The sequence below is a fragment of the Garra rufa genome, chromosome 18 (assembly GCF_049309525.1).
Source record: "Garra rufa chromosome 18, GarRuf1.0, whole genome shotgun sequence".
Taxonomy (NCBI): Eukaryota; Metazoa; Chordata; class Actinopteri; order Cypriniformes; family Cyprinidae; genus Garra; species Garra rufa.
The window spans coordinates 40,412,425-40,435,683 of NC_133378.1; the positions used below are offsets into that span (position 1 = coordinate 40,412,425).

The 23,259-nt window shown below is 38.4% G+C and overlaps 2 protein-coding genes across 2 annotated transcripts; both read right to left on the reverse strand.

Annotated features, from left to right (window-relative positions):
* Positions 1-689: 689 nt before the first annotated feature.
* On the reverse strand, positions 690-8,165 carry LOC141291330 (E3 ubiquitin-protein ligase TRIM39-like). Its single transcript, XM_073823504.1, has 6 exons — positions 7,614-8,165; positions 6,662-6,757; positions 6,226-6,459; positions 5,859-6,012; positions 2,206-2,232; positions 690-2,095 (listed from the first exon to the last, which is right to left on the reverse strand). Exons 1-6 carry the CDS (start codon positions 8,163-8,165, stop codon positions 1,554-1,556), a joined length of 1,605 nt encoding a protein of 534 aa, XP_073679605.1. The 3' UTR covers positions 690-1,553.
* An 8,588-nt stretch (positions 8,166-16,753) lies between these two features.
* LOC141291121 (E3 ubiquitin-protein ligase TRIM39-like) lies at positions 16,754-22,013 on the reverse strand. Its single transcript, XM_073823293.1, has 7 exons — positions 21,897-22,013; positions 20,859-21,412; positions 18,895-18,990; positions 18,511-18,744; positions 18,231-18,381; positions 17,687-17,713; positions 16,754-17,571 (listed from the first exon to the last, which is right to left on the reverse strand). The coding sequence occupies exons 2-7, from the start codon at positions 21,408-21,410 to the stop codon at positions 17,030-17,032; spliced, it is 1,602 nt and encodes a 533-aa protein (XP_073679394.1). The 5' UTR covers positions 21,411-21,412; positions 21,897-22,013; the 3' UTR covers positions 16,754-17,029.
* Between the last annotated feature and the right edge of the window lie 1,246 nt (positions 22,014-23,259).

Consider the following 23,259-nt stretch of genomic DNA (forward strand, 5'->3'; position numbering starts at 1 on the left):
GGGCAGTTGGTGGAGCAGAGCGTCTAGGCGATGGAAAGATATGCTTTAGGCGCGCGCTGTGACTGCGTCTTAGCAGCCCTGAACTTATCCATGACAGCGGAAATCGCATCACCGTATAAGCCAGAGCTGGAGATCAGGGTGTTGAGAATGAAATATCTCTCTTTCTCTCTGATCTCCGTAAGATTTAGCCACAGGTGGTGCTCAGCTGCCACCAAATATTGTGTACATCTGACGCATTTATTGTGCTGGTCGTCACTCGCAATAATGAGAGAGCGTGGCGGGTGGCATCAATGAAAGCCCATTCCACTCATTGCCTGGAGAAGAATAATGCGGTCGCTGAAGTGGAAAGAATCCAAAAAAGTTGCAGGGAAATGGGACAGAAAAAAACGTGAGAAGTGAACACTTCTGAAGAGAGGAAAATCTGAGGGGTAAGATGGCGCGGGCTCTGTCCATGTCAGTCATGTATGATGTGGGGCGGTGCCTTGCTCCATCAGCCAATAAATTGGCTTGATTCTATATGGGTTTCAGACAATCGTCACACCTGGGGGTGTTCCCAATGCATAAGCTTTTATGCAGCGTTGAGTGACCCTATGAAAGAGAACACTATTTATTAACAAGGTAACAAGATCGGCAGTTTAAGACATTGACTTGCAAGCACAAAACACACGATGCTTCAATGTAAATAAGACTTTATTGGATAAATCTAAGACATACTACTAATCAACTAATCTAACACATAGACACATGCATTCACACATTTACCCAAGTTGCAGAAAGAGAGAAAGTGAGGAAAGAATGAGTTTAGAAGAGTGAAAATATGAAATCCCAAGGTTATAAAAATATATGCAATTAAATGTGGGGGCAATGTTTTACTTTATTCATCAATAATGGCAGATATTTATGTTGGTAGATAATCAATTGGCATTAACCCATAATATAGACATCTGTATGTATTATGATGAATTAGGTTAATCTGTAACATTACTTATTTTATGTTATGGTATTTATTTATTGTGTCTTTGGCATCTACAATTGACCAGACTACAGGAGGCCAGAGTACTCAGAGGGTCGATGCTGTTAATGTCTTGTAAACGCTGCTCTCTGCTGGACAGAAAATGCATCTGCTGCATTTGAATCATGATGAACATAAAAAACATGAAATGTTTAAACTGAGGAAATGTACCATTTTGACTACAAATAATTTTATTCTGTTTTTATTTACATTTTACACAAATATTTACTTTTATGAAGTCATGTGTATAAAATATTATGACAAAAAAAACAAACAAAAAAAAAAACACTGTAATCTGCACGCCAGGTCAAAAAATGTCAATATTTTTAGAAATGAGCTTCCATTTGTGGAAATGAAAATCCCATTTATATTTTTCAAATTCTAGTCTGTAGCTATGACAGCTTTTTTTACTTCTTTTAATTTGCGAATATTTTTATTATTATTAATTTTTTGTTTTGTTGTTTATTGACATATTTAACCATTTATATAGACCTTGTATAGTTAATCTATCCAGATTTTATGTTTTATACTTCAGGGCAGTTTATTTGTTAACAGGTGTGATGATCAGTGGGTTTGAGTTTCTGCCTTCATCATTAGGGCATGGGCTAAAATATGGATAGAGTTTGTCAGTGAATGTCTGACCAGTGAAAGAGTAGATATATGATCTGGAGCCCACATCATAAAAAGAGACCAGACCCTCCTCATAATCCACAAACACTCCCACAATCTTAGGTTTCACTTTCAGAGATAAAGAGACAAGCGGATTATCACAAGCTTTATATTGATTCTCATTCCTCAGAATCACAGTCCAGTATCCATTCACTGGACTCAGTGTGTTCGTCTCCTTCCTGTTAATGGATTCTCTGGCCACTCCTAAACTCCACTCAGTCTTTCCCTTCACCTGCACCTCATAGTAAAATCTCCCTGAACTGAATCCCTGCTTTGCCAGAACACAAGAACAGACGTCAAATCTCTTTGGGTTTACTTGGACGTCCTGCTCAATGTCTCCATCACTTACTTGCTTTCCATCATCAGATAGGATAAGATATGGATTCGCTGTATCAGGATCTAGAGTCAAATCCACTAGATGACAGATTAGACATTATCAGTCAACAAACATTTTCCTATAATACAGATTATAAAAATATAAACAAGTATTATAAATGTATTGAAGAAAATAACTTGCACTGTACCTGCAAACTTATGTGCCCACTTCAACTCTGTGGATACAGATGACAATATGATGTGATCAGTTATTTAAATGTAGCTCATTCATTAGTTTGAAAAATAGAACTGAATGTCTTTCCAGTAAACACACTTGTAATCAATCCAATGGAGGGGCGAGACATCATGGGCGGATGATGTAAGCGACCAGGAAGATTAAAAGCATGTGCGATCCAAGTGGGTCAGCTTCAGTCTTTCAGTGACGCGCTCTGTGTGTCAGTCACTCTGTTTTGTCATCGCAAGCGCTTTCCATTGCGTTTGCTCCGCTCCCGGAAGGCTCTCTTCGAGGAGGGAGTCTTCATCAGCATTCCCCGCGGTGCTGGCCCCGCTTCCACCAAGGCGGAGCGGCTGCTGCATTCTTAGGGTTTGCAATTGGATCTGTTGGAGGGAATGGAGACAGGTGATCCCATATCTCAGTCGTTCTATTGGATCGGAAGCCCGCTCTGCGGTTACTTCTCCTGAATGAGTGTGGTTACAAGATGATGTCCCGGGTGGAACAGACACTTGCGAGTTATCTGTCCCCTAGTGCGGCATCGTCTTTGAAGTAGGACCTCAGCGCTTGTGGGCAAGGGGTACACGGCAGCAGGTCAGGCTGGTGCATGCTTACATACTTTGTCACTGTTGCAAGCATACCAGGCGACCCGCTTAAGGAGTTAGATGAAGACGAGGAAGTTGACGTAAACTGACTGTGTCGTACCACTTGACTTGACTCTCCGCACAACCAAAGAGACTGCTTGCGCCATCGGGCGGTCCATGGCAGCAATGGTGGCTGTGGAGAGGTATCTCTGGTTGACCCTGTCTGACATGAAGGAGAAGGACAGGGTCTTCCTTCTGGACGCCCTGCTTACATCTTCTGACCTGTTTGGTACCAGGAGTCATGTAAGCAAATGGCGGTATTCCAGCTGTACCTTCCTCGCTGTTCTCTAGCTTCTGGGCGCAAGCAGTCCCAACCGTGTACCAGCTCCTCATACCTTGAGGCGGAGCATTGTGAATCACACCCCCCTTCAATGTCAAGACCAGGGATGCTCTGCACCGGGGGCTTCTAAGTCAAGGCCCGACCTGAGACTATTTGGCAGAATGGAAACTACTGCCAAACGTGTCTGTAGAATCCAGTTCGATGCTCCACTGCTGCTCTTTGACAGAGTTTATCCCACACTGGTGGGCCACGAGCAGGCTCTGGTTATGGAATAAGAAGTAGATTCTCTTCTGAAGGATGAGGTCCCTCCTCATAACAGGGAGTCAGAGTTTTACAGCCGGTACTTTGTTCCAAAGTAGGATGGGGGCCTACATCCCATTTTAGATCTGCATCAGTTGAACCACTCAGTCATGCAGCTGAAGTTCAACATGCCCACTGTCAAACAGGTTGTGTCACAAATCAGGTTTGAGGACTGGATTTGTCAAGATAGATCTGAAGGTTGCATACTTCCATGTCTCCATCCTGCCCCAACCCAAGGAGTTCCTGATATTTGTTTCAGGGGCGAAGCATACCAATATTAGGTTTTTCTTTTTGGCCTAGCAGTCTCACCACCTCTCATCGCGAAGTGTGTGGATGCAGCTCTGGCTATATTCGTATACTAAACTATATGAATGATTGCTTCATTCTACCTCATTCAGAGCAGTTGGCGGCTCGGCATCGAGATTGAAACTGCTGGGTCTGATGGTAGCTGTGTCCAACATGATACCTTTTGGCCTGCTGTACATGAGGCCCCTACAGTGGTGGCTCAAGATGAAGGGGTTCTCCCCGAGGGGAAACCCGCTTCGCATGATCAAGGTCACGCGGCGATGCCTACGTGCCTTAGACATGTGGAGGAAATCTTGGTTCTCAGGGCACAGTGCTGGGAGCTCCTTGTCGTCACATGACGCTAGCGACGGATGCATCCCTCACTGGTTGGGAGCTTTCATGAGTGGCCACCCGGCCTGCAGTCTATGGAGTTGCTGGCCATGTTTCGAGCTCTGAGACACTTTCTCCCGAACCTGAGAGATCGCCATGTGTTGGTTTGCACCGACAACACAGCAGTGGTCTATTACATCAACCACCAGGGAGATCTGCATTGGCGCCCCTTGTACAAGCTGGCGCACCAGATCCTTGTGTGGTAATAGGGCAACATCCTCTCACTGAAAGCAGTTCACGTCCCTGGGCACTTAAATGTGGGAGCAGGCATCTTGTTGAGGCAGGGGCCCAGGGAATGGATGCTTAACCCCGAGGTGCTGAAGCAGATTTGCAGAGTGTTTGGTCCTGCTCTGATTGCGACGAAAGAAAATGCTTAATGTCCCCTCTGCTACTATGACTTATCCAGCTCCACTGAGGCTGGATGCCGTAGATGCCTTTCCCCTGATCGTTCTGCTCCTGGGAGTTCTGGAGAGAGTGCGCCGGGGCAGGGTTCGACTACTACTAGTAACCCTGTACTGGCTGGGCCAAGTTTGGTTCTCGGACCTGATTTCTGTCCTCAGTGGCTCGAGGAATCTCCTCTCACAGGCAGGGGGCTTCATCCTTCACCCCCGCTCGGAGCTGTGGAAGTTGTGGGTGTGGCCCCTGAGGGGGCACCACTCATAGATTCCGGTCTCTCAACTGAGGTTGTTGAGACCATCCTCCAATCCAGAGCTCACTCTACAAGGAAACTGTGGAGTGGAGACTCTTCACTTAATGGTGTGGAGATCACTAGCTCGACCCAGTTAACTGCCCAGTTGGTTCAGTGCTGGGGTTCTTGCAGGCTTACTTCTTCACAGGGTTAACCCACTCCATCTTAAGGGTTTGTGTGGTGGCACCCCTTATGGTGGCACTTTAGTGGACAAGAACCCCGTTGTTACACATGTGCTGAGGCCTCCAGTTCGAAAAGCGGAACAGCTTTTTGTGTGTTATGGTCCCCTTAAGAGAGCTTTTCCTGCCTCTAAACAGACCCTCAGTATATGGATTGTAGATGCTATCATTATTGCATATGAGTCCTCTGACCTGCTCTCGCCTTTGGGGTCAAGGCTCATTCAACTAGAGGTCGTTTTGGCAGGTGTCCCTATCCAGGACATCCACAACGCTGCTGGGTGTTCCATGACCTGGATCTTCAAGCCGCTCCTGGGTCCTCTGTTCTTCTGCCCTAGCTGTGCTTTTCCACACTAGGCAGGGATTTTTCCCATAGCATTTTCGAACACAGCTTGGACACATATGTAACCCTGGTTCCCTGAGGGAATGAGGCGCTGTGTCTCAAGAAATACTTCTGGCATCCCAGCGAGCATTTGCTTCACATTTGAAGCTGACGCTGCTTGGATTGCACATGCTTCCTGGTCGCTTACATCATCCGCCCATGACGTCTCGCCCTTCCATTGAATGGATTACACATGTGATTCTGAGTGTGGTCCCGCTGCAGGTCATCCCATAACGTTTTTAGACGCAGCGTCTCATTCCCTCATGGAACCAGGGACTATTTCTTTTATTGAATATGTTACTGATGTAATTCTTGTGAGAGGAGTTTCTATGGTGAATACTTGTCTTAATACTTATATCATGTTTCTTTACGTGTTGCTTTCTGGTATTCACAAGTAATACAGTTTTAACTGGCTATGAAAGAAGTTTAAATTTGGATAGAACTTTTCATGAGAATTCTATTCACTGTATTTGATATTTACATACCAGACCGAATGAGTTTATCGTCTAGAGTTTCATTAAGAGTTTTCTTCAGCTGAATCAGAGCTCTTTGTTTCATAGAATACACATTCACATCAGAGTTAATACTGATCTCAGTCCAGTTCTTGGTGTGTGGACGACTGCACAGGTATAAGAACATCTACAGCAGGAGAGAGAAGACTGTTAAATATAATCATATATAGGATCTTTCTAAACCAGTTACCTCGTTTTTTAATTTGACTTTATTTCAGTTTCATTGTCTTTTGTGCCATTTCTAAAGACTCAGCTTCATCAGCAGCTCATCAGCTTTGTCAATACAGTATTTGACCAATAATATTCTGCATTCTCAGTGATGAGGCAGATGTTGACAGACCTGTATGAGGTGCAGATGATCGTCAGTGTGTGAGAGCTGCTCCAGCTCAGTGTTTCTCTTCTTCAGGTCAGTGATTTCCTGCTGCAGCTCTTTAATGAGATCTTCAGCCTGTTTCTCTGCAGCTTTCTGCTGTTTCTCCATCATTTTCAGCAGCTCAGACTGACATCTTTCAATGGAGCGGATCAGATCAGTGAAGAGCTCAACACTGGCTGATTTCTCCTTCTCTGTGTTTCTCTGATGAATGAGGTCAATTAACAAAATGTTACATGATAATCTGATACATGATTGCATATTTATTTAAAGTAATCGAACACTCAAAAAGTAAAAATTTCATGTCACTTCAAATGTTTTTTTTTTATCTACTTAATTCAGCACCTTTATTTATTATTGCAGAAATATTATGAACAAATAATTGTAATAAGTTTCCCCTGCTCACTTTTCTCATCTCTACTGAGTGCTGGATCTCTTGAATCTTCTCCATTCTGTCCTGGATCATCTGCTGCATGTCTGTCTGTGTCTGAACCAGCTGATTCTACAGACAGAGAAAAACACATGTAACGGAGACCAGCGGTAGGTGCTGTGCAGGTAAATCTCACTCCCCTGATCTCAAGAGGTGTTCTAGCGATTGACGCTAGCGGCTGCAGTCTTTAGCCTCCTTGTTAGTGCGCCCGCCTCCCATGCCGGAAACCTGGGTTTGAGACCCGTTCGGAGTGGGTGCGAGTCGACCCAGGTGTAGCGGGTTACATTGGTGCCGTGACCCGAATGGGAGTGAGGTCTAAAGGGGTAAATGTAACGGAGGCCAGCGGTAAGTGCTGTGCAGGTAAGCCTCACTCCCCTGATCTCAAGAGGTTTAGCCTCCTTGTTAGTGCACCCGACCCCAACATTGGAGATCCGCTGGAAATCCGTAACAAATTTGCACATTTACAATTTGATGCCTCTTAATGGCTACATTGACATGCAGGTATACAAATTAAATGTTTCTATTTTTTAGTGTATAAATGTTTAATTAATCTATTTTAAATTTTTCTGATTTCATTAATTATTAGATTTTTATCAACTCACAAACCCACTGCAGTTCTTTAAGCCCAGTTTGGGAAAAATTTTATGTTTAATCCAGTTGATGATGTTGGTGCAATTTGTAAGTATTCTACCCAGCTCTGCACATAACGAATAATAATAAATCCGAAATGTAAAATATACAATCTACTCTGATTCTTGCAGCACTGCATTTTCTAAATTTATATTCTTTTAATTTGTGTACAAGGTCCTGTATTGACATATTGATTTGCCTTAACATAAATAAGGGACAAGCTCTTCAACATGTCAACACAGAGAAAAAAAAAACTGCATTTCATTGATGTTTAAAGTGTTTTGTTTGTATCTCTTGCCTTCTTCTGCTGACTCTCCTCCTCTATAGGAACAGTGTTGTGAGTCCTGTGGTCTCCTTCAGTGCAGGACAGACACACACACATCTGATCATCTCTGCAGAACAGCTCCAGAGGTCTCTCATGTTTCTGGCATATATAATCCTCCAGATTTTCCACAGCGTTGATCAGTTTGTGTTTCTTTAGTCGTGGGACTCTGTGATGAGGCTCCAGGTGAGTCTCACAGTAGGAGCTTTGACACGTCAGGCAGGACTTCACAGCTTTCTGCTTTCTTCCATCACAGAAGTCACAGAACACCTCAGATCTTCCTAGATTTAGCTTTTCCTTAAAATGTTGCACAACTTCTCTTAGTGTTGTATTAATCTTGAGATCAGGTCTTCTGATGAATGTTTCATTACAGAGTGGACAGCAGCATTTCTGTGTGTTTGTCCAGTGCTTGTTCAGGCAGGTTCTGCAGAAGTTGTGTCCACATGGAGTGGTGACTGGATCAGTGAACACATCCAGACAGATGGAGCACTGGAGCTCCTCATTTAGCTGACCACTGGAGGACGCCATGACTGAAAAGATAAATAATGACAACATATCATCTAAACTGCTCTAAATCATCTGCTCTGAGGCTGCTGGTCTGGTGCTTTAGATTGCTCTGTGACACTGCAATGGATAGGCCTATTATTGGAAACTACATGAATAAAGTTTTACAACAATATTTTAATAATATCACGAAAAAACTTTTTTATATATGAAAGACACCACAGAAAAAAGGTAGAAGTATAGTATTTCAAACAGATAACCCACTAAATAAAACTTGTAAACACAAGGTATCATTTTTGTTTAATGCAGATATCACTTTGCTTGCATGCATACTATAAGTGGATTGGGTGGATAGTATGCACATTGTGACGCAGGGATGGTTCATTCTGTCAGTAGTTCAAGTACTTCCTGTTTCTGCCGTCTCTAAACTGACTGCACACACCTGACTTTAATTTAAAGCCAAATAAATGGCATAATATTACTAACGTTCTGATACTGCTTCATAGAGTTGGGGTACTCGGACTCGAGTCCGGTCTCTAGGGCTGGGACACGATTAATCGCGATTAATCGCATCCAAAATAAAAGTTTATGTTAACATACTAAATGTGTGTTTACTGTGTATATTTATTATGTATATATAAATACACACACAAACATGTATATTAAAGAAAACTGAAAATAAAAATTAAATTAAAATAAATAAAATATTTATAATTCTATATATAATCTAAATTAAATACAAATATAACTATCCACACATATAAGTATTTTTTAAAGGCTATACATGTATGTGTGTGTATTTATATATACATAATAAATATACACAGTAAACACACATTTAGTATGTTAACATAAACTTTTATTTTGGATGCGATTAATCGCGATTAATCGTGTCCCAGCCCTACCGGTCTCGAGTACAATTTTTAGCGGACTCTGACTTGTCACAGACTCAGATGCATTTTGACTCGGACTCAGGCTTTTCAGACTCGGGAATTATTGCCGAGTCCACCCGATTCCAGTGACAGCTGACGGAAAATTTATTGACTCGATGCATTATTACGAAAGTAACATTCAGTATTGGCACGTGTTTAAAAGTCTTGTCAATACTTGAAAGCCTGCTGGTTTCTTTGCATACACACCCAAAGTGTGCTCACCGTAAACATCTCTCAGTCAGCGTGTCAATGCAGAATTACGTTTTCTTTTGCATGTTATTGCTACACACACAAAAAGTAATGTCAAAATGCACCGTCTTGGAGAGTATTCATGCAAATGCAGTCGGTTTTGTCTTGAGTGAATTTGGGAGAAATACAGATGTGTTAAAATATATGATCTGTAAACCTGCTGCCGCAGACTGTGTCATATTACATTTATCTAGTTTATCTCACAATTCAGACTTTTTTATAGGTCGTTTATATGTTGTATTTCGGACTTTATATCTCAATTTAACTCAACAGTAGCGATTTTGTCAGTTCTGAGGGGAAAAATGCCAGAAATGTGGGATATAAATTAAAGATTTTGAGCTGAGGGGAAAGGGGGAAATGTCTTGTCTTATCAGAATTGTGAGATATAATCTCGGAATTGGGAAAATAAAGTCAGAATTTTGAAATATAAACTCAAATTTTACTCTTTTGTTCAATGGCTTTCAGACTGCTACTTAAAAACTGTCATTAACCCTCACAGCCTCATTTTCATCCAAGAAAAAAAAAAAAAGGAAAAATGCCATCTGCTCTGTCTAAGGTCTTACCATTTGTAATTAACACAGCCACAATCAAAGATAATAGGTGCATTTTCTGCTCCTCAGGTCTCATTCACTAAGCTCCCTACCCACCCCATTGATTTATACATTTACTATATAACAACAAATAAAGTCAAGTCCTGTCTTGTCCTATAATTTTTCGCTTTCGGAAATGTGTCACAATACATACGCTATAACTTCTGTTACTTGACTTTAAGTTTGCTGAGCAGGATACTATTTTGGACTCCTACTCGACTCAGACTCGAATGGTTAAAGACTCGGACTCGACTCAGACTCAACTTAGGTGGACTCGAACCCAACACTACTGCTCATGCTATTAAAGTACTGAGCTCTTTACATTTCCTGCACTTACCTGTGAGTGAATATCAGATCTGATCGTTCATTTTCGAGTTTCTGAACAGAATGTTTGTCGAAGCTTTCAGGTTTTCTGATAAGTTTCACTTTTACTTAAGTCCCTCACCTGCAGTGATGTCATACTTTAGCTCCGCCCACAATCCTAGACATGAAACAGTTCACAATTTATCCTTGCTGAGTAAGTGTAAAACTTTAGAGTATTTGTTTTCTTTTAGTACGTTGTTTTTTGATGACAGCGGTGTCAAATATCAAGTTACAGCTGCAGCTCGTTAGAAATTAAACACACTACACCTGTTCTTTACAGTTAAATCTTCGAAATGTTTAATGATGGAAAATAAAATAAATAAAAGGATTTGAACTGAAATCCAAGAATGCTATTTGTTAATAAAATCAACCACGGATATATAAAATGATGTCTGTTGCCTGTACAACCACTGTAGGAGTGAACAAGTCTTGGTTCTGAAATGCTGATGGTCAATCTGGGAAGAATCGGTTGTCTTAACGAGCAAAGATATGTGAGTATTGCTTTTATTTAAATATTGTGTCAGAACAATACAAATAAGTGCACAAAACCTACACAAAACGAACTCTCAAGCAGATAAAGCATGTTTAAACATGTCAAATATATACATATATCTATATTGACATATTAGTCGTACAAACAAAAGTGCATATTTTAAAATATTATTTGCAAGTAGTTTGGATCCAGAATGATTACTATTTCGCAAGAAGTAGTGCTCTGATACCGCCACAGTGATGAAGTCTGTTGTGTTTCTGCTCCATACTGACAGTAGGTGGCGGTAATGCACCAGAATAAGATCCGCTGTAAACAAAACAAAGCATCAACTCACTTTTTCGTTCAGTCCTTGCCGTTTAAGAAACTAGTAGCGGATTAAGGATAGTGTGTTTAAAATTAAACCTTGTTACATAAAGGAGATCAAATATGTTTGTCCATCCTGGATATTGATGATTTTATCACAGAATTCTGTCAGCTGAAAAAAAAGAGGAGACAAGGCTGATGGAGAGAAACCTGAACAGAGAGGTTTGTAACTTACAGGATCTTTTACACTTATTAATGCATGTTTATTTGTTCCTATACTTTCATAAATTGATTGATTCGATTCTCACAATTGAAACTTCTACCGCAGTTCTCAACTGGTTTTGTTTTAGGAGCTGATTAATTATCCGGTGAACCAAAATAGAATAAAACTTTTTTCAAAAATAAAAACGTATAGGCTAAATATGTCATTAAAATCAATCACTGTGGGGAGCCGTGCGAATGGGAAAATATGGGAGTGTTATTAATTATTTGAGAATTAAAGCACCTGTTGTGGGAGGGGTTGGCAGGAAAGAAGGGGGTGAGTGTGGGAGCGAACATTTATTTGTTGATGTGGTGGTTATAAAAATGAAAGTAAAAGAATGGAGTAAGGTAAAAATTATAAATCATATTAAATTTAATATTTCTTGCACATACCTATTAGTGTGTAAAAGGGAATATCTTGTCTTTGACGATTGATTGTAAATGCTGAAGTTTGTGAGTGATCATTTAATTAGCTTGCCTTGTTCGCGAGTGTTCGCCTGTGGGGGGAGGGGCATGCTGCTCAGTTCACAGCTTCAGAAGAAGACGCAGCAGCTCCGTCTCTTGTGGTTTCTTTATTAACTGTTTATTTCCCCTCATCAGGTATGGAGTGTACAGTACATACATGCACTGAAGTTGTCTTACAAACATGTAAACAGTAGTGTGTGGTATGAATGTCATTGTTTATAGTGTTGTATGAGTTGTTTCCGAGTGTTGGAGTGTTCTATCATTTAGGCTAGTTATGCTAATCGGAGACAATGAGATTGTGGCAATACTTTTCGGACTGAAGTAATTAAATATGCTATCAGTTAATTGGGGTGACAAGAAATGTTACTACAGTAAGTTGTATGTTATCTGTGTTTTTAACTGTTCTTAAAGAGGATTTGTTTCATAACCATTCCTAAAATGTGTGAAACACTAATTGAATGAAAGCTGTATTTTATTTTCCCTGTTTTTATACAGAACAACATTAAACATGAACAAGTTAATGTTACATTCCTGTTAATTGTCACTGATTGCTATTTGTGATGTCAGATGTTATAAAAAGGAAATCCTTTTTGCATGTTGCTCAGTTAATACACAGCTTCAGAAGAAGACGCAGCAGCTCCGTCTCTTGTGGTTTCTTTATAAACTGTTTATTTCCCCTCATCAGGCGGTGAGGGTACTACATTGACCTTAAATTCATCAAAGTTTTGTCTTGATTCAAAATGATCTTCCGACGCTTAAAAAAAGCTTCAATGTTAAGTAGGCCTATTTGGTGTATAAAATAAACTTCAAAATAAAAATTCCCACATTCATGTGGCTTTGGTTGGCTTTTTGGCCGCTACAATTGAGCCAACAAACAAATCTGTTCGTGGATGAATGAGTCGAACCGCACTAGAATTAATCAACAGCAGCGTTGACTCAGTCTGGATCTACTCTCACTCGTTCTAATGAGGAGGATCATTGCGTGTTTGGACTTTCTGAACAACTGGATCGATGATTTTGTATATGTTCTTGACATCGAACCGGTAGGACATGGGGTTTAATTTTTCTTCGCTTGTGTTGTGGTTCGAAATGGTTCGTCAGTTTCTGTGTTGCTGTTTTGTTTGTTGTTGACGTCCCGCTGTTGGTTTGTTTGAGCCGTTGTTGGGGCTTTAGTGAAAGTGTTTGAGATAAGGATCGTCTTTGAGAATGTGCTTTGTTACGAAAAGTGTTTGTTTTGGATTGTGCTTATGATAGAACGTAATTCCAGTGAGAATGTTAGACCTGAAGTTGACCTTACCACAAGGCTTTGGCTAATAAAATTGAGCAACTACAGAAAGAACGAAAATTAAATGTGAATTAAGTTTTAAAAGTTCTATACCAGCTAACAAAGAACTCAAAGACATGAGAATGTTTCAACTGCTCGGTCTGAACTTGAAAGTTTGATGCAAGTTTTTGAAGAGACAGTCAAACTTCATGGGATCAGAGAACCATGATTACCCAGTGATGAGCAAACCAAACAGAATGATTGGTTCTGAAGTGTATATAAACACAGTGACACCTTTATAAAAGACACAAAGCAGTGGATAAGTGGTATTGAGAACTGAAGTGATAAGATCAACCACTGGAATCAGTCGGGTGTTTTCTAGATGGTTCAAGAGACCAGAATATGTCCAAAATTTATATGCATAACCAAGATGACATAAATCCAAGTGACAGTGTTTCTAATGCTGGAAATAAAAGATCAAGTAAAGCTCTGCCTTAAGACATTCAACATCATCTTCTTTAACACGCATTAAGGCAGAGGCAGTTAAAGCAGCTCTATTTAATAAAAGAAAACCATTAAATTAAGGAATAAGAGCAAAACACAAGACAACAGAAAGATTAATTGTCTAAATGTATTGTTGTTATGGCTGAAGTGAAAGTACCTAAGGGCTCCAGTGTGCATCGTGTTAAAAGTGTTGTGCTGATCATTCTGATGGATTTAATTCTTCTGTTGATAAAGGACAACAGACAACCCAGACACTTAATGCGGATGCAAAATCACTTATTCCAGAATTTAAACAAATGGTTTCTTCAGGTGCAAAAGCAAACAAGGGTAACATTTCCAAACCAGTTATCTTCAGACAATCTCAAAAACGAGTCAGCATGGTAATGTGAAAGTAAGTGCCCAGTGTGGAAATAGTTCCAGTGCTCCAAATCTCATAGGGCATTAAGAATAAAGATGCCAAAAGGAAAGTTTAAGACTCAGTATCTAAAAAGGCATTAAGATATGTTTAATACTTCTTGTGTTACAGGGATGCTTTGGAGAAAAACTTAAAGTGCTGTTTCCACATTTTTGAATGGCCACCATTGGCAAGATTGCTAAAGTCAACAGATTTTACAAACAGAACTACCAATCGTTGTGTACAAATAAGATAATAAGAAAAAATAAGATAATGATGCTGCCATTTTTCTGTAAACATTTTTACCCCCCTGTAATTTGACTCGGGTGAAAACTGCCATTTTGACCCCCCTCTATAAAATAGTGGATTAATCAGTAAATATTCGTCAATGACATTTAAATATTTGAGTAAGATGATCATTGAACAAATTCATACTGATGTTTCTTCATGACAGTATTGTTCACGCTGCATGAAGCTCCATTTTGAAGCAATAGTCCACCCAAAAATGAATATTTGCTACTCTCCCTCAGGTCATCCAAGATGTAGATGAGTTTCTCATCATCAGATTTGGAGAAATGTAGCACTACATTGCTTGCTCGCCAATGGATGTGAATGGGTGCCGTCAGAATGAGAGTCCAAACGGCTGATAAAAACATCACAATAATCCACAAGTAATCCACACCACTCCAGTCCATCAGTTAACATCTTGCGAAGAGAAAAGTTGTGTTTATAAGAAATGAATAGATCAAGATGTTTTTAACTTTGATTGCTCCCTTAGTAAAAAAAATGTTAATCTCCTGTTGTCTTTCACATCAAAAAAATCCAGCCACATATTTGTTTAGAGCTGTTTTGGCTTGTAAACAGTGCTTGATCTGTGCAGTTTTCTCTTCTGATTCAGGCCAAACCACTTTTTCACTGGAGGAAGCATTATTATGGATTATGGGCTCTATTTTAGTTTAAAACGTCTTAATAATAGATCTATCTGCTTTAGCTTTTGTCTTTTCAAGATGTTAATTGATGGACTGGAGTGCTGTGGTTTATTTGTGGATTAATGTGGTGTTTTTATCAGCTGTTTGGACTCTCATTCTGACGGCACCCATTCACATCCATTGGTGAACAAGTGATGTAATGCTATACATTTCTCAAAATCAGATGAAGAAACAAACTCATCTACATCTTGGATACATTGAGGCTAAGTACATTTAATCATTTTCATTTTTTGGCTGAACTATTGCTTTAAATGGTCATTTAGCATGCGTGTAATGACTAGCAGGTTGTTACATGCGTGTTGTTTAACATGTTTAATGTTCTGTACAGATGTTAGTTAGTTTTCACTGGCCGGTTTACAGACGTCACTCATCTACACTTCAAGCTCTTGTTCATGTTCACGAGTCCATCTTGCTCTGGAGAGACGCTGTGTGTCAGAGTGAAATCAACTGTATATGTTGTTGAAAATGAAATAAATTTGTCTACAGAAGTTTAGACGTGCTTCGTCTGTTTGTTCTGGTGCTGATTTTGTGTTGAGTTTTTTTTTTTTCTATTTAAAACTTTAACACTTAAAGAAATGCATTTGTCATATGTTTAAATCATGCTTACTCATGTGAGATGAACACTCTAGAAAAAGCTCTTCTATTCTTTCTTTTGGTCAATTTCCACTTTCTGCTACTGGAAAATAAACCTCAGATATTAATAACATAAAATGTATCGGGGAGGCATGATATATAGTCTCCATGTTGGTTACTGGGTGGGGTCACTTTTGGCAGATATCTAATACTTCAGGAAATTTATTTACACAGTGTTTTAATCTTTGACATTTTGTGCAATATTTACTTATTTACCTAATTTATTGAGTGATATTTACAGATATTTTATTTTTGGGCAATATCTTTTTACATTATTATTATTATTATTATTATTATTATTATTATTATTATGTGTTGGCAGATATTTAATATTTGGAAATTATTTTAAGTATTACTTTTTTGCAGATATTTCATGTTTTAATTTGAATTCATTATGAATTCATAATGATTTAGGACAGAATTGCTGTTTTACGGCTGATCAGTCGGCCAGCAATTCATTGAATGAACCTTATATCATCAACTATGGATACTAATACCCAAAATATAGTGAAAACACTAATTATTAGCAAGGTAACATGATTGGCAGTTTAAGACATTAACACTTAAGCACAAAACACAAGATACTTCTCTTTTCAATGTAAAAAGGACTTTACTGGATAAATCTGAGACATCAACTAATCTAGCACACAGACACAGGCATTCAAACATTCACCTAAGTTGCAGAAAGAGAGAAAGTGAGGAAAGAATGAGTTTAAGAGAGTGAAAATATGAAATGCCAAGTTTAAAACAACATATGCAATTATATGTGGGGGCAATGTTTTACTTTATTCATTAACAATGGCAGATATTTATTTATTTGTGTGTTTGTTTATGTTGGTAGATAATCAATTGGCATAACCCATAATGTAGACATCTGTATGTATTATGATGAATTAGGTTAATCTGTAACATTACTTATTTTATGTAATGTTATTTATTTATTTATTTATTTTTTTTTGCCTCTTTGTCATCTACAATTGATCAGAGTACAGGAGGCCAGAGTACTCTGAGGCTCAATGCTGTGAATGTCTTGTAGACGCTGCTCTCTGCTGGACAGAAAATGTATCTGCTGCGTTTGAATCATGATGAACATACAAAACATGAAATGTTTAAACTCATCAAAATATGATAAAATCATTTTATTCTGCTTTTATTTACATTTTACACAGCATTCCAACTTTCTCAGAATTGGGGTTATGAAGTCATGTATAAAATTTTATGAAAAAAAAAACAAAAAAAAAACATTGCAATCTGCACACCAGGCCAAAATTTGTTGATATTTATAGAAATGAGCTTTCCTTTTTTTGTACTTCTTTTAATTTACGAATATTTCATTTTTATTATTAATAATTTTAATATTTTGTTTTGTATTGACATATGCATTATGCAACCATTTGTATAGACCTTGTATAGTTAATGAGATTTCATGTCTCATACTTCAGGGCAGTTTATTTGTTAACAGGTGTGATGATCAGTGGGTTTGAGTTTTTACCTTCATCATTAGGGCATGGGCTAAAATATGGATAGAGTTTGTCAGTGAAAGTCTGGCCAGTGAAAGAGTAGATATGAGATCTGGAGCCCACATCATAAAAAGAGACCAGACCCTCCTCATAATCCACAAACACTCCCACAATCTCAGGTTTCACTCTCAGAGATAAAGAGACAGGTACATTTTCACAAGCGTCATATTCATTCTCATTCCTCAGAATCACAGTCCAGTATCCGTCTTCAGGACTCAGTGTGATCTTCCCCTTCCTGGTAATGGATTCTCTGGCCACTCCTAAATCCCAATCAGTCTTTCCCTTCACCTGCACCTCATAGTAAAATCTCCCTGAACTGAATCCCTCCTTTGACAGAACACAAGAAGTTTCATCAAATCTATTTGGGTTTTCTGGGACGTCCTGCTCAATGTATCCTTCACTGACTTGTTTTCCATCATCAGACAGGATGAGATGTGGATTCGCTGTATCAGGATCCAGAGTCACATCCACTAGATGACAGATTAGACATTATCAGTCAACAAACATTTTCATATAATACAGATTATAAAAATATATTATAGTATTATAGATGTATTGAATAAAATAATGCAAGTCACTCTGTACCTGCAAACTTCTGTGCACACTTCAACCCTGTGGACACAGATTACAATATGATGTGAGCAATTATTTATAGGAATATTTCAGGTTAACAGTGAGTTTATTTCTATTGGCACTCATCCATCAGTTTGAAAAACAGAACTGAATGTCTTTCAAGTAAATACACTTATAGATCATAACAGAAAGATTATTAAAGCTCTAATATTCATTACCTATTAGTGTTTAATTTTTTTTTTTTTTTTTCATTTTAATTATTCAGTGTATATTTGTGTTATTTGATCTTTTAAAGTTTTTAAAATGTCCTTGCGAGGTGGGAAAAAGTAGATTTCTTTTACTGTATGTGTTTCTATTTACTGTATGTGTTACTGATGTAATTCTTGTGAGTGGAGTTTGTATGGTTAATACTTGTCTTAATACTTACATCATGTTTCTTTATATGTTGCTTTCTGGTATTCACAAGTAATACAGTTTTAACTGGCTATGACAGGAGTTCAAGTTTGGATAGAACTTCCCATAACAATTATTTTCACTGTATTTGATATTTACATACCAGACTGAATGAGTTTTTCATCTAGAGTTTCATCAAGGGTTTTCTTAAACTGAATCAAAGCTGTATTCATAGGGAGCACATCCACATCAGAGTCAATACTGATCTCAGTCCAGTTCTTGGTGTGTGGACGACTGCACTGGGATGAGGACATCTACAGCAGGAGAGAGAAGACTAGTAAATATTTTTATTTTCATTTGTACAATATCTGAAGCTCATCAGATTTCGAGTATTTGATCAATAATATTCTCCATTCTCAGTGATGAGGCAGATGTTGACAGACCTGTATGAGGTACAGATGATCATCAGTGTGTGAGAGCTGCTCCAGCTCAGTGTTTCTCTTCTTCAGGTCAGTGATTTCCTGCTGCAGCTCTTTAATGAGATCTTCAGCCTGTTTCTCTGCAGCTTTCTGCTGTTCCTCCATCATCTTCAGCAGCTCTGACTGACATCTCTCAATGGAGTGGATCAGATCAGTGAAGAGCTCAACACTGGCTGATTTCTCCTTCGCTGTGTTTCTCTGATGAATGAGATCAATTAACAAAATGTTCTATATGATAATCAATCTGTTACATTGTTACATATTTTTTTTACACTCATTTTATTATTATTTATTATTGCAGACTGAAATATTATGAACAAATAATTGTAATAATTTTCCCCTGCTCACCTTTCTCATCTCTACTGAGTGCTGGATTTCTTCAATCTTCTTCATTCTGTTCTGGATCATCTGCTGCATGTCTGTCTGTGTCTGAACCAGCTGATTCTACAGACAGAGAAAAACTTAATTTAACTTAAAAACAACCAACTTATAAGGGGTGACTAATTACAAAGACAAGTGAAACCAATAATGATTACCAGTAAAGTATGGAGTGCCACAAGGATCTGTCCTAGGTCCTCTGCTATTTTATTTACATGTTACCCCTTGGTAATATTATTAGGAAATATGGGATTAGTTTCCATTGTTATGCTGATGATACTCAACTATATATTTCAACAAGACCAGATAAAAATTATTTAAATTGTTAAAAATGTAAAAGACTGGATGACCAATAATTTTCTACTATTAAATTCAGATAAGACCGAGATATTACTTATTGGACCAAAAACCAGTACACAGAATCTCTTAAATTACAATTACAACTAGACGGATGTACTGTTATTTCCTCTACAGTCAAAAATCTGGTTGTTATATTAGCCAGCAACCTGTCTTTTGAAAATCATATTTCTCATGTTACAAAAACAGCATTCTTCCATCTTAGAAACATTGCCAAGCTACGGAACATTACCTGTTTCTGATGCATTTCACTAAAGGAGGGAGAGCCTTTTCACATTTGGCTCCCAAACTCTGGAATAGCAGATGAAGACCTTGCCACCTAGACGGCCATTGGCGCTACACCGTGCAAACCTGATGAGTTCGCTGCAATCTGACATTGGTACACTGTAAAAAGTTTTCACCAGATTCAACTTAAAAACTTAAGTTCAGCAGCTGCCTTAAAATTTTAAGTTAAATCAGCTTTAAACTACAAGTCATTTGAACGTATTACAATAAAAATTAGTTGATTTAACTAGTGAGTTGAAATGACTTAACTTGTGAGTTGATTTAACTTAACATTTTAAGGCAGCTGCTAAACTTAAGTTTTTAAGTTGAAACTGGTGAAAACTTTTTACAGTGTACAAACTGACTGAGCCTGGTTTCTCCATTTCTGTCACCTGTGGAGTTTTGATTTGAACTGAACTGGATGATGGTATCACTGAATTCATTCATGAATTCATTGATGAACTGCCTTTTGTAGCTGAGTTTGGCTCAGCTACAAAATCAGACATCAGAAGATTGCAGAGAACGGTTCGGTCTGCTGAGAGGATTATTGGTGCTCCCCTGCCCACCCTTCAAGAACTGTATACATCCAGAGTGAGGAAAAGAGCTCAGAAAATCACTCTGGACCCCTCACATCCAAGCCATGCCCTCTTTGAACTCTTACCATCCGGCTGGCGCTACAGAGCCCCAAATATCAGGACTACCAGACGCATGAACAGTTTTTCCCCCCAGGCAATCCACCCTATGAACAGTTAAAATGTTCCTCCCATTGTGCAAAAAAATGTGTGGAATAATCTGACATCTACTGCTACCACCTCCACCCTAACCACCTACATACATATTTATTTGTCAATTTATTTTTTACAAATTATTTTATTTTTGGTCTATTTATACTTACATATGTGTATTTTTGTTATTCTCTTATTTTTATTGTCTGTGCGTTGTTGTCTCTGTGTACTGGAAGCTAATAACACTGAAACAAATTCCTTGTATGCGCAAGCATACTTGGCAATAAATCCCTTTCTGATTCTGATTAACTGAAAATTGCTTGTTTACAATAATGCGTTACTTACACACTATTGTCCTGTTTAAATACTGTGAACTTGCTTTGACACAATCTGTATTGTTAAAAGTGCTATATAAATAAAGGTGACTTGACCTGACTTGACTCCTATATTTGCATATATTTGAATGGAAGTTAATTTAACAAAAGTTATTCAAAATGTCAACACAGAGAAAAAAGTTATTCAAAATGTCAACACAGAGAAATGAAAACTGCATTTTATGGGTTCAAGTGTTTTGTTTGCATCTCTTGCCTTCTTCTGTTGACTCTCCTCCTCTATAGGAACAGTGTTGTGAGTCTTGTGGTCTCCTTCAGTGCAGGACAGACACACACACGTCTGATCATCTCTGCAGAACAGCTCCAGAGGTCTCTCATGTTTCTGGCATATATAATCCTCCAGATTTTCCACAGCGTTGATCAGTTTGTGTTTCTTTAGTCGTGGGACTCTGTGATGAGGCTCCAGGTGAGTCTCACAGTAAGAGCTTGGACACGTCAGACAGGACTTCACAGCTTTCTGCTTTCTTCCATCACAGAAGTCACAGAACACCTCAGATCTTCCTAGATTGAGCTTCTCCTTAAAGTGTTGCACAACCTCTTTGAGTGTTGTATTAATCTTAAGATCAGTTTTTTTGCTGAATTGTTCTTTACAGAGTGGACAGAAGCAGGTCTGTGTGTTTGTCCAGCACTGGTTCAGGCAGGTTCTGCAGAAGTTGTGTCCACATGGAGTGGTGACTGGATCAGTGAACACATCCAGACAGATGGAGCACTGGAGCTCCTCATTTAGTGGACCACTGGAGGATGCCATGACTGAAAAGAAATATGTGAAGACAATATATCACCTACATTCCTGAATAGAGCAGTTCTAATAATACTAATGATGTGATCAAGTCTTTTAGTATGTTTATGGATGCTGTGTAAAAAAACTATTTTAAATACAAACTTTCATTACAACATAAACTACAAACCTCTGTTTATATCAAATGCAAAGCAGTCATAAAGCAATATGTGACAGAAGTTTTCGACTCTGTGGCACCAAAATGCATATTATTGGGTGGTAGAAGAAGAAACTAAATAAATAAAGTTTTACAACAATATTTAAAAATATCACGAAAAGGCATTAAATTAAAGACAACACACTGGACGTTCATTCTGTCTGCAGTTCAAGTACTTCCTGTTTGTGCCGTCTCTAACCACACACCAGCCAATTAAATGGCATACTTTTAGAAACACTCTGATACTGCCTCATGCTATTAAACTACTGAACGAACTCTTTACATTTCCTGCACTTTACCTGTGAGTGAATATCAGATGTAATCGTTAATTTTAGAGTTTATGAACAGAAAGCTTCCAGTCCATCTGTTAAGTTTCACTTTCACTGAAATCTGGCACTAAGCTGCAGTGATGTCATACAGCAGCTCCGCCCATAATCGTAAATATGAAACAGTTTATAATTTAATCCTGCTGAGTGTGTAACAGGAAACCTAGAGTATTTGTTTCGTTTTGGTTAGTTTTTTTTTTTTAAGTTGCACATTGCAGCTTGTTAGAAATGGAGCCTATCCTATATGCTTAATTCACAATGAACTCTTTAAATGTACAGTGTTTTCCTGGTAAGGTAATAGTTTAAACAATAAAACATATAAAGGTATTTGAGCTGAAAATCAAGATAAACGCAGATAAAGCACGTGTTTAAACGTGTCAAATACATACATATGATATTATATTGACATATTAGTCATACAAATGAAAGAGCATATTTTGAAATATCATTTGCAAGTAGTTCGGAATCGGATTCAGAATGATTACTACTTCGCAAGAAGTAGTACCCCGATACCTCCACAGTGATGAAGGCTGTTTATACTCCATACTGACAGTAGGTGGCGGTAATGCACCAGCTTAAGATCCGCTGTAAACAAAACAAAGCAGCAACTTTTTTTTCGTTCACACAGTCCTTACCGTTTAAGAAACTAGTAGCGGATTAGCAGCGTGTTTAAAATGAAAACTTGTTACATGAAGAAGATAAAATATGTCTGTCGATCCTGGATATTGATGATTTTATCACAGAATTATGTCCGCTGAAAAAAGAGGAGGCTTCTATACTTATTACTGTGCATGTTTATCTTTATGGGATTATTTTTGTGCCAATAAGACTGAACGTAACTTTATAAAACTGAACGTAACTTTCCAAGAAACGATCAAAAATATGCCACTGCAAAAGAAGAAAAACACAATGAAAATGAAAAAAATGAACTCAGTCGCACGAATTTAACATGCTCTTCAAATATGCTTCATTCTTTGTTAATGATTTTCAAAGAATCGTTTTCGCAAATCATGGATTCTGAATGCGTTGCCACAGCTTTCGCTTACGCTTCGCAAATTTTCGTTTGCTGTTTTGGCACAAACCTCTCGTGGGGGCGGGCTTAACAGCGATCTACTCTGATTGGCTAATGAGCCAATGAAAGGCTAATGAAGCCATGTACACATTCATGCGACTGGGAAAATATGGGAGCGTTATTAATTATTTGAGAATTAAAGCACCTGCTGTGGGAGGGGTTGGCAGGAAAGAAGGGAGTGAGTGTGGGAGCACACATTTGTTTGTTGACCTTAAATTCATCAAAGTTTTGCCTTGATTCAAAATGATCAGTGTTAAGCATTTG